Below are 12,440 nucleotides of genomic sequence, written 5' to 3'. Positions count from 1 at the left end.
TTCCCATGATTGTCACCATCTGTGCATCTGGCTACAAACTCATAAAGATAGGGAGGTAGGAGAGTAAAAGAGAATGTACAGGGGACAAAGAAGATGTGGTAGGGGGACCCTAGGAAGTTCCCTTCCAGCATAAGAGTTGCACACACCCTCAGAAAAATGCCACACGATTAACATCAACCATATTAACGTCAGAGGGAAGACTCTGGTTCCAGCTTTGCCTGACTGATCAACAGCTGAAAATCACTAGTTACCTCTCCCCTGATATTTTTTAACTTTTCTTAATGCTTCAGTAAAGCTGAAAACTATGATCCCACAGGGAACCGAGTAAAGACCATCTGTTCAGTCAGGAATTTGCCAGACCAAAATAAAAAATCAATCGGCTTTGACGATATCTTAGCATTTAGAGGACCCCATATACTTACCCACTGAATCATCCAAAACTAAATTGAAATAATTGTGAATCACAATTCCAAAAGAGAGATGTCTTTTTAAAACAGATATTTACTGGGCTATTGCTAATGAGAAAATGAAACAACAGAATGGTTTATTTTTTTTTCCTCTCTGGAATATGCTTTTTTAAAAAACCATATAAAAATAATCATGATCATCTTGTTTGGGGAAGAAAACAGAATGTCTTTGTTTTCAAAGATTTTATTTCTTTTATTATAAGACATATAAGGTAAAAACTTGTATATTTTGAAAAAGATAGAAAATGGTAATAAAATGGACATTTTTCTTATTAAGAAATATGTTCATAAATATGCTTTATCAAATGTTAAAATGGTTATTTTGCAAAATAATAATAAATAGAGCAGAGCTGTAGCATACAAGGGCTAACTCAATATACTGGAAGTTTTTATATATTTTATAAAAATTTAGCCTTTGCTTCTATTTAAAAATTTGGCATTTTATACTCCAGGTTATCAATAATTCAGATTTTAAAAATATTTTTATGTTAGCTCCATGATTTCAAAAACAATGAAACACAAAAGGTGATTTTACTAAGTAGAATTTGTTGAAAATAACCTTCCCCTAAATAAAAAATTGTAAGACACATAAGATACATGTTTTGAACCTATAAATGGTACACACATTAGTTCCCAATACCACAAATCTCTGTAAGCATTACACAAAAATTGTTAGCTTAAGCTTTAGTTTCCAGCAAGATCCATCATTTCTTTTCACAGTTTGATGGAGCACTGATAGTCATGACCATGATGAGCCCAGTTCTTACAATTCTAGCTCCATGGAGATAAGGTACATGGACAGTTCTCCCCCTTTGAATAAATCCTTTCAGTGTTCCCATGTTCGTTTATCACCCAATGGCCTCGAATTCACAAGAACACTGGGCAAAATTTTAGTGATGTAAAGCTCTTGTTCTAGGCATTCTTTTGTAAGCTTTGAGTCTCTACTATCCAAAGGAGCAAAAAAAAAAAAAAAAACTCATGTGAACACCAAACATGTCCCATAAAGAGCATTAAGTGTCCACTTAGCAAAGTCAGCCTTTTTCCATAAATAAATACTAATTGTTTATAAAGATCTTTCATTTCCCATGCATTTTGTTGCCCATGAGGCTAACATATTCATTCCCAGCTGCATTGAGGGAAGCCACATCTAACAATACTTAAGTATTCAATCTAATATAGATTATTGGTCCCAGTGGCCTTTGACGATGTCCATCAGGAGGACATCTGGGTGATGCTTGGTGTCTAGAGCACAGAGAGGTCATGGCAAGATTTGGACTTGAGCTTGAAGGCCATGTTCTTGTTGTTTTTGGCCACGATCTTGCCCCAGAAGCGCCGAGCTTTCCTGGGGATGCTCTCTCTCCGTTTCTGGTAAGCCAGCCGCCGCTCATTTTTCTCCTTGCTGTCCCGACGTAGGCGGACCTGCCGCACGATGCCCTCGAACAGCTCCTTCACGTTGTGCTGGACAGCCGCTGAGGTCTCAATGAACTTGCAGTCGAACACCACAGCACATGCTCTCCCTTCTGGTAAGGAAAGGCAGAGGACAGTGTCAGGGGTCTGTAGAGTGTGATTGCACCCAGCATGCAGCGAAGCTGGATGATTCCCGCAAAACTGTCCTCAGGGTAACTCTAGGTCAGTGCCATAAGCAATGAATAGAGGGGGCCACTATAACACATGCCCTCCCAGGGCACAAATAGAAGGACAGAGTCCCACAAGAGGATCCCTGAAAGCAGGGGAGATTATCTTCAGATCTGTTCACCAGGAATTGACTGTGTGAGGTCCAATTGCATCAAATATAGCATACTAATTAGAACATAAAGCCATAGCCTGAATTTATTATAGACTCACTAAATGCCAAGAAGTAGGCTAAGTTCTTTACAAACACTTTTTCAATGATCATAACAATCTTGGAAAAATACATTATTATCCCCCATCAGGCTGGTGAAGAAATTGGAGGCAGGGCTCTTTTTAAAACTTGTCAGAGTTCACACTGCCTGCAAGTGGCTGTGAATTCAGGTCAACTTAAATCTCTAATCCACACGCTTTCTCTTGACTCAGTTTCCTGAACTGAGAGTTAGAATGCTACCATTTGACTTTCCCCTCTTTTTTTATTCTTATTTATTCTAATTTGTTATATATGACAGCAGAATGTTTTGCAATTCATATTACACAAATAGAGCACAATTTTTCATATCTCTGGTTGTACACAAAGTAGAGTCACCCCATTCGTGTCTTCATACATGTACTTAAGGTAATGATGTTCATCTCACTCCACCGTCTTTCCTACCCCCATGCCTCCTCCCTTCCTCTCCCTCCCCTTTGCCCTATCTAGAATTCATCTAATCCTCCCATACCCTACCCCCCCAACCACATTATGAATCAGCATCCTTAAATCAGAGAAAACATTTGGGTTTTGGGGATTGGCTAACTTCACTTAGCATTATATACTCCTCCATCCATTTATCTGCAAATGCCATGATTTTATTCTCTTTTAATGCTGAATAATATTCCATTGTGTATATATACCTAAATTGAGAATTAGGATTTTACCACTTGACTTTCCTCTCCAAAAAAAAAAAAAAAAAACTGTAGGGGTTTTTTTAATTTTTTTTTATTTTACCTATTTATATGCAGTACTGAGAATCAAACCCAGTGCCTCACACATGCTAGGCAAGCACTCTACCACTGAGCCACAACCCCAGTCCTGTGATATTTTTTTTAAATGAGGTTTTTCAATTACATAAAACTATTCAAGCTTCTCTGAAACAAACTCAGTTTCAAATATTTCATTGTGTTCAATGATCACATGTCCCAATTCCAGTTTGGAAAGTAATGATTTTTGTGGACAATCATGTCATAATAGTAAGACATTCCCAACAAGTTGGGTACACTGTCTTGACTGAGTTGGGTTTCTCTTCTCCAGAGCAGGGTCTAGCAATACTGTATTTTACTTTTACATTGTACAAGTGACAACCTGTATTAGGGCAATATCTTAAGAGTACTATAAGCACTTGGGTGTCCACTCAACAAAGAGGAAGTATTCTCAAACATAAGTGTGAAAAAGTATGCAAAACCATCAGATTATTGTCTCAGCTGAAATTTAGAAGCAGGGAATAGGATGAGGAAGTTATTTCTAGGGCTTGGAGGGAGCAGTAAAAGCCAGAGTAGAATTCTTTTTCTCAATGAAACTCTTTCCCATAATTGCCCTAAATCAGAGTTCCCCATCCTTCTTGCATAAAAATGTTCTTTTCCCAGCTGGGCACAGTGGCATATGCCTGTAATCTCAGTGGCTCCGGAAACTGAGGCAGGAGGTTCCCAAATTCAAAGCCAGCCTCAGCAATGGTGAGGTGCTAAGCAACTCAGTGAGACCCTGTCTCTAATAAAATACAAAATTGGGCTGGGGATGTGGCTCAGTGGTTGACTGCTTCTAACGGTACCATCACCCCCCAACAAAAAATAAGATGTTTTTTTCCCCTTCCTTGAACCCTGGGAGGACAAAGAGAAAAGTTTGGAGACTGCCAAATCACCAGAGGGTGTACATTATTTAGCAATTCCTTTTATAATTTTAGAGCTACAGTGTGATAAGAGGAGGTTAATTTTATACACCAGGGCATTTCCATTTTGTATATGTGTGTGTCATGTGTTTCATTAAATCCTAGCTTGAAAGCCTCAGTTCATGTCTCTGTTGAGGTGAAGTATTCAGTCCATTGCAAGGAAAATAGGAGAATTTTCTCGTTAGTGTTTCTAAGTTCTATAATGCTCCCATTTTCAGCTAGTTTAAAAATAAAAGACATCCTAATAGGGCCAACCAGGTATTTTATCAGAGTAAGAATAAGAAGTTTCTAGAGTGGCTTAGGAGGATTATCATAATGCATTCATGGAAAACCACCAACATGACCCAGGTGACATTCAAGTTTGCTGTGAAAAGTAATATGTAGTTGTCTTGTACAGAGAGGTCAAACTAATCTGAATAAGAAGAAAAATGCTCTAAAAAATATAGAAGGAATGAAAAGAAAGAAAAAATTAAAAGTCCCTGAGCATGATCTCTTCCCTAAAGGAATTCCAGGAAACCTCTTGGGGTGAGGAGATTGGACTCCTGTAGGAAAACCAGATGGACAAGGTAGAGCAACCAGCAGGAGGTAACTGTTGGGGACTGGAGCAGTCTTGGAAAGTACAGGAGTATTTTTATGGAGCATTTTAATGAGTCCCTGGTCCCAGCCTCATGAAAGAGGAAGGGAAGAACTTCTAGGCAGAGGCTGTTTCCAAGGCACTGGTACCACCCCTCTTACCTGATACAGACACCTCCCGGCACCGGACTAGGTCACTTTTGTTGCCAACTAAAATGATAGGAATGTCCTCTGTCTGCCGGGCCCTGCGGAGCTGTATTCGCAACTCAGATGCCTTCTCAAAGCTCGCTCGATCTGTGATGGAGTAGACAATCAGGTAGGCGTCCCCGACTTGCATGCAGTGGTCTTGGAGCCATTCATTCTCTCCCTAAAGAAATGAAAAGATTTTCTATGAGCTCAGGGTGGCTTGGGAAAGAAAGTGTCATTTTGCAAAGAAATCATATGTGTATCCTAAAGTACCTTTGCTGATAACAGAAGGGAAGAAAACTGCTTCAAACTCCTCAAAATCCTTTGAACTTCCATGCCTGTGAGATGTTGGGGCTGTGAAGATTGCTAGCCTGTATGATATTTGTGCCCAAAAGTGTTTACTCTCCTATTTCTTTTACAGCTTGAGTTGATAAATTACATAATTGCTCTGCCATACGGTATTTCTAACTTCCCCTCAAATTCCTTTTCCTTTTCCAAGGAATAAAATTAAGAAACCTTTGGTGAGGAGGGTTCTCAGTAAACAGAAGGTCTCGCATATATGCTCAGCAGCACAAAACCTCTGAAAAGTAAATGTTGAAGACTAGTCTTGAGAATGTCAACTTCATACAAGATGGTTTTATGTGGTTGGAAAGTAACTCCCATGCTTGTTTGAACTTTCCCTAAAACAAATACACTTTTTGTGTTTTTTTAATAGAACTAAGGGTGGAACACTGCCACTTGCTTGTTATTCAGAGCTCATCTGTGAATGACCTGTTCCTTAGATCAGTTCTGTTCTTCAGAAGTAAATGCTTTTAATCAAGGAAATGAGCCCACCTCATCTGTGTAGAACAAGGTCACCCTCACACCAAACAGCCTGTTCAAGGGCAAGCCCAAGAACTCTCTGAGAGCTTGAACAAGTTCGGCATACCTTATTTTCCCACATGTCCAGCAGTATAATTGTGGCACTTTCCCCATCAACAATCAGGGTGCGCTCATATGTATCTTCTAGAAAAGAAAGAAGATTGATATTAAAGTCAGATGAATATGCAACACTTTGACCTAAGGGGGCCATGCTTAAAGTTATGCTAAAAAACACACTAAATAAGCCACTAACTAAGTAGATACGCAGATATTTGCAAAGACAAATTGCTTTTTGTCATCTTCAACAATATACGGTGGCTATTCCTCTCGTATTTAGTAAGCAGATCGCCTGTATCTTTCAAATGTGTACCACACCACTAAATCAGTTGAATTAAAACATCTTCATTTTCATTGTTCCTCAAACTCTATAAAGGAAAACCACTTATGAAAATAAACTCACATAAGAGCCTTTGACTCAGGTTTAATGGATGAGGCTATGAAAAAGTATTAACTGTAAGCCCCATTTTTCATAAGCCTTACATGGAAATCCACTGTACCTACCAGTGGATGGCTCCAGAACATTCACTGGCAATTTCATGAATTTGAGCTCAGAGATATTTCTCCTCCTTGGAGAAGTGGGGGGGAAAAAATCTTGAGACTATCCTGTTTGGCCTATAGTTTTTTTGTTTGTTTGTTTGGTTGGTTGGGTTTTTTTTAATATTTATTTTTTACTTTTTTGGCGGACACAACATCTTTGTTTGTATGTGGTGCTGAGGATTGAACCCGGGCCGCATGCATGCCAGGCAAACGCGCTACCGCTTGAGCCACATCCCCAGCCCCTTTAGTTTTTTCATTCCTTGAAATAATAACAACAAGGGCTGGGGCTGGGGCTCAGTGATAGCACATTTGCCTGACATATGTGAGGCACTGGGTTTGAGTCTCAGCACCACATATAAATAAATAAAAATAATGGTCCGTCAACAACTAAAAAAAAAATTAAGAAAAAAAATTAATTAAAAATAATAACAACAACAACAACAAGAGTAACTCAGTTCTCTAGGAATAGATGAGCTTACTTTCTATCTTGAGTACAGCAGAAGTACAGCCTCCAGTTCTACTTGGTAATGGAAACTTCCTCCCTGCACTAGAGCCCAGATTGAGTATAGGTGAAAGGTGAACACAGTACAACGGGCCAAAGTAGCTCCAGTCTGGAAAAATCCATTGGGGTGGCACCATGGGGTCTGCTTGGATTTTTGCAAGAAGGATTCCCCATCAACCCCAGTTGATCCCATCCTACTCTGTTTTCACAATGTGATTTCCTGTTTTGAATTTCATCATTTGAGAATTATGACTTTTCTAATGATTTACCATTACTCTCATTCATCCTTTTGCCTAGAGTCTCTTCCCTCAGATACCAGAAAGGCTTGTCCCTTACCTTAACCTTCTGGGGAGGTATCCCTAACCATCCATTTGAAATCTCTCTTTACCTATTCTAAAATTCCCTATTCTATCTCCTGCTTTGTTTCTTATTTGCATTATTACATGCAACACATGTATCTTTCTTAAATTTTAGCATTTGTTGCTTCCAACTCCCCAGAATGTTAGGGCAGAGATTTGCATCTGTGATGTTTACTCTGCCCGGAGCACCCAGGACAGTGCCTAGCACATTGCAGGAGCTCCGTAAAAATGTGTCCAATGGATGAATGAATGATATACACAGCATTGTGGTTATGAACACAAGCCAACCTGAATCAGAATCTGGTTTCATCCCTAATTAAGTATGTGGCTCTGGACCACTTACATAAATCCTCTGAGGCTCTGTTTTCTTCATTTACAAAATGAGATTGATAACCATATCTACCCCTTACGACTGTGTGACAGTCACATATATTAAGCCTGAACACAAAATAGAAACTTAATAAGTGTTAGCTCTTATCATCACTTTCTCACATGCAAGCAGCTGGTTTCTGCCACAACCAGAATTTTTCTACTACAGATAAATCCTAGCCTAAGAGTGCTGTGGTCAGGGATCCAGGGAGCCTCTTGTTTTACAACAGAGGTTTGTTGGTTTAGTGTTTCTTTACCTAAGAACTGGAACCAGGAAAGGGAAAGGAAAGAAAACTCAGACAGGGGGAAGTTAACCAGTGTCATTAGCAGGAGTAACAGTTTCCCACTGGGGGTTTACAAATCTGTTGTGCCCTCCTATTTGCTGCATCCATCCTGTGCCCCGTGGAGGAGCTCACAGCAGGATGCAGTTTGGCTTACTGGAGGGCAGGGCCTCATGACCCCAGGGCGCAGACTCCTACAAGCCAAAGGAAACTATAGCACCTGCCCAGCTCAGATGAGTGGGAGGGGAGATCTGACTGTCCCCTACTACCACAGAGTGTTTATCTTTTCTCTAAATACTCTCCCTGCACTCAGAAAACTCCCAGGAAGGCACTTTCTCTGCCTTCAGTCACCACCAAAAGCAGGTACAGGGAGATTTGCCTGATTGTCCAAGTCGTTATAGAAACATAGCATGTTCCAACAGCTGAAGGCCAAAGCAAACTCCACACTTCTCTTGGACTGAGAGACGTCAGAACATGTGTAGAGAAACAGTGGGCTAAGAATTATAGCTGTGAAAGTGGAAATGAGATATTTTGCTGTTCTGGAAGTTTCCTGACAGGATCATTCTATCTGGCCTGACCTCTGCCTGAAAATCACAGTTTTGGAGACCTGAGAGCCTAAAACAGTACATCCCCTCCTTCCAGTTTGGGTTTATATCCCTCTGGCCGGGTGCACTGGGGACTCTCCTGACACTCAGAGTCCTGCTCAAGAGCCTTCCACTAACTAAGTGCCTATAACCAAAGCTCTAGGTTTCTCTTCCTCCCTTAGTCCTCAAGCAATCTTTTAACCTCTCCAAGTGCTGATTGAACAAACTGAATAAAAGAACAGGAAATTCTAGAAGAGCTCTTGGAAATTTGCAAGGGCTTGTCTGGGATGTCCTCATTTCTTTCATGCTCTGTGTGAATGCTGGGGGTGTCCTGGCACACTGCATAGCAAGAGACGTCGTCCTAGTGGAGCCCAGGAGATTCTAGAGGGGGCCACTGTGCTCAGTGGCCATTTTCCCGGGAGCAGTGCACCTCAGCTTATCTTTTCCAATCTGTTCCCACTAACAAAAACTCTGTCCCTGACCAAACATGCATCATGAACCCTCTTCTTGGCTGGAGTTTCCATATCTGTCTCTTGCAGAATCCAGTTTCAATCAGAATCTTGCTGAGTCAGATTAGTGACACTTCCCCAGCCTCAGTATCTGATCAAATTCCTCATTTCCCCCACCTTTGATATCTAAGTCATTGGCCTGGCTCCAGTAAGAATTCCCCTCGTTTCAATATTTCTTCTTGGTGATTTTCCATCCACAGACCCTCCCAACCTACTCCTTTGTTATAAATCACCACTTGTTCTTGTTATATTTGGACTTGAGTCCAATCTCTCTCCCTTACTGCTATAGTCCTGAATAGTCTCCCCATTATGTACATTTTTCTTTAACATCCTTCCCCCCGCCCCAGGTCTCTCCTGCCCAAGACTGGCTGGAGGCCTGCAGGTGGAACCTGCAGAGCTGTTGTCTCACACTCCAGAAGAGGCTCCTATAGCTTCTCAAAGGCTCTGAGGCTCCAGCATCTCTCCCACCCAAAAACTTTCAACTACATTCAGCTTTCAGAGACCAAGAGGTACCAAGGAATCTCGAAAGAAACACTTGCTCTAATGCACGGTCCTCTCCTCCATTGGCTCATGTCTCCTCTGCACATCTGAAAGGGCCCCAGGCAAAAATGACAAGAGGGTAGGTAGAAAGGGAACAGGAACTTCGAAGTGATAAAACCGAAGTTCTGGAGGATAAACACATGGAAGGAAATGGCAGATCCAGAATCTATGGTAAGTATGTTTATTCCATATTTCCTATGTGCCAGCACTACACTACCTGCTTACACTACCTGCTTAATGTCTGCTCTTTTAATTCGTATAATGCCCTAGGAAGTACTATCCCGATGATATTAATGAGGAGGTTTCAGGAGGTTAAGGCATTTGTCCAAGAGTACCCAGCTAAGTCTGTGTCACGTCAGGTCTAAGCCCACTCATCAGACTCCACACCCAGTGCTCTTTCCTGTACTCCCCTGCATGTACAGTGCCTTCACACCTAGCACAGCGCTTCCAAATCCTAGGGGTCTTTAAGGTGCAGCTCAGACAGCACCTCTTCCCTGACGCCTCTTCTGATTTTCACAGTCTTTTCTCTGAATTCCACTTCCTCACACCTGTTCTCCTTGCAATTTTTCCACAACACTTATCACATCCTAGTTTCATCTACAGTTGATGTATGTCTGACCTCCATGGCACACTGTGAGACCCTCTATGGAGGGAGCCCCCAGGACATTTGCATGTCCCCAGAGTGACTCAAGTTCTATAGTATATGTTCAGTAACTGTTTATAAATGAATGAATGGCATTAAATGTACACAGAGAGTCATAACATTATCACAATATAACTGTAACAGCATCCATCTTTATTGGGAAAAATAAGGATGAGAAAATTGTATATACTTTTTCTTATGGTTAATGCTGTGGGGGGAAAAGACAAAAACAATATAGGAGTGTGCCTTGAAAAACCTCCCTCGTGGGAAACACAAAGCCAACTAGTGATTCCAACAGGGCTTATATATAAGGAATATAATCCTAGATGGTATAAATTAAGTTACTCAAATAGGATATGTAAGATAGGAAGCACTTGTCAAAGATTCTCAGTTTAAGGACGTAAGAAAAAAGATTCTCTCTCTCCTTATCTCCCTCTTATTTAATAAAGAGGTTTCCCAAATGTAGAAGGCTGCCTCCCAAATTCCAGGTATGAATCACTCTTCTCAATACTTTATGCTTATGGGGTACTATCCTCTGGAAATATACCACCCCATTCTAATGAACAAACATTTTTGAAAGTATATTATTCACTCCTTCAGTCCCTCCCTCTTAAAAACAAACAAACCCTGTCAGTGAATGAGAGAGTTGTCAATCCTTAATTCCTTCAATCCTCAAAACACACTATTGCTACTTCTTAAATAACCTAATAATTTTAAATTAATTTCACCCCATTCTAAATTATAGCCACTGACACAGAGCTCCTGAGAGGGTACAGTGTGGTTTGCCCATCTTGGGGTACCCCAGGGCTGTCTTCTAGACACAGATACCTACCAGCCTTTACAAGGAAAAGAGAATCAGCAATATAGCACCAGTCCTGTGACTCTGGGATAGGCAAAGCCCAAAGTAAGAGAGAAATTGATATTACATCAGTGAGTCATTTATAGCCCAGTTCCTGAGCTGCCTCTTGAAGCAGTGAACTCCCTGACACTGACACAGTCCAGAAGAATAAAACCTTTAGACAGAATGGGCTGATGTATTGAGGAGTAGGATTCATATGCATCAGATGGGGAGGAAATGTGAGTCACCACTAAGCCATCTTCCTACCCCGGAAGTCTGTGATTCAGTTGTGTGTTACAGCTGGAAATATGGACAAACCATGTGACTTGGGTACACTGGACAGTTCTTCCTTCATTTCTAATAGTAGTAAATAGGGACACACAGCTACCCGGTTACATGTGCTAAGATCAGCGCTGTAGTTGGAGGACACTGTATGGATACCACTGGCTGTTAGGATCCTCATATTCCATCGCAGAATATAAGGCTCTCCTTTTCCTGTTATTAAGGAATACATGCATTTATGAGATAATATTGTCACAAAACAATTTTAGAAATAGGGCTTCAACAAGTAAATATTTGAAATTATATTGTACAGGGAAAATTATCTTGGAAAAACTATAAGACTCCATACAAAGTATTCATCATCATTGTCATTATTTCAATTTTTTTTCAAAAATATTGTATTATTCAGATTTTGAACTATTTTACACCAGTAAGTCTTTAATATTGGTGGAAACAGGCTGGTAAATATACTCAAACAGTTTGTTGTTGTTGTTGTTTTTATTGTTTTAATCAGTTTTGTTGTAGGTATAACCATGGGAAAAGGCTATACCTGTACTGAGCTCTTGGAATCTGATCCAGGACAGAGTCAGCAAGAGCAAGAAGTGGGATCCTGAACTCTGGCTCTGTCCTCTTTAATCAGCCTCCCTCAGACCCTTCTGATTAGGAATCTCAGAAACTCCCTTATGGCTCAGGTTCAATAGACTTTGGTCTTATCTATAAGCATTGTCATTTTCTTGTCATGAGGGCCTATGCCAGGACCCTTCTGGGGACTCAGCTTCCCATCCAGTACCAAGAAGGCATAACTTCAGCTCCCAAGTCTGCAGATAAATGACCCTCTGACTCTCTTTCTGCCTGGACCACTGCTAAGAGACAGAAGCCCACCAAGCCTGAGACACCTACCTCCCAGCACCTCGCAGTCGCTGTCCAGGCTGTCGTGCACGCCTGCAAAGATGTTGGCCAGGGTGGACTTGCCTACCCCCTGCTCCCCTATGAGCACCACGCGGTAGTAGGTGTTCCCTGACTCAGAGGAGATGACAGAGTCTGTAGAGTCAGAGGACCAGCTCCGCCGGCAGTGGTCCTCAGGGTTGGCAGAGTGGTGGTTGCGATGGTTGTATGGGTGGGGCTCTTTCTGGACCATCAGATGCCTGCCATCGGCTGGGATGCTCCAGCGCTGCTGCTGTGGCTGCATGCCCACAGTGCCCTGGCGCATGGTGACATTATTCAGAGTCATCGTGGGGTCCTAGGGAGCAAAACAGCCAAGATGCCAACATTGGTGAAGATGAGTGAACTTATGAGTG

At 41.3% G+C, this 12,440-nt stretch overlaps 1 protein-coding gene across 2 annotated transcripts in view; it reads right to left on the bottom strand.

The window, feature by feature from the left end:
• Nucleotides 1-635: 635 nt before the first annotated feature.
• Nucleotides 636-12,440, bottom strand: part of Gem (GTP binding protein overexpressed in skeletal muscle) — a 67,464-nt gene continuing 55,659 nt past the window's right edge. For both annotated transcript variants that reach the window (XM_078016912.1, XM_005328655.4), the window contains exons 2-5: nucleotides 12,043-12,382; nucleotides 5,706-5,782; nucleotides 4,754-4,958; nucleotides 636-1,987 (exon numbers count right to left, since the gene is read on the bottom strand). In XM_078016912.1, the coding sequence (XP_077873038.1) occupies nucleotides 1,710-1,987; nucleotides 4,754-4,958; nucleotides 5,706-5,782; nucleotides 12,043-12,373 (891 nt within the window). In that variant the 5' untranslated portion in view covers nucleotides 12,374-12,382 and the 3' untranslated portion in view covers nucleotides 636-1,709. The remainder of the gene's footprint in view (nucleotides 1,988-4,753; nucleotides 4,959-5,705; nucleotides 5,783-12,042; nucleotides 12,383-12,440) is intronic.

This window comes from Ictidomys tridecemlineatus, chromosome 7 (genome assembly GCF_052094955.1).
Source record: "Ictidomys tridecemlineatus isolate mIctTri1 chromosome 7, mIctTri1.hap1, whole genome shotgun sequence".
Lineage (NCBI taxonomy): Eukaryota > Metazoa > Chordata > Mammalia > Rodentia > Sciuridae > Ictidomys > Ictidomys tridecemlineatus.
Note: the sequence above shows the minus strand (reverse complement) of the source record. Positions and strands in the feature narration are given on the sequence as shown.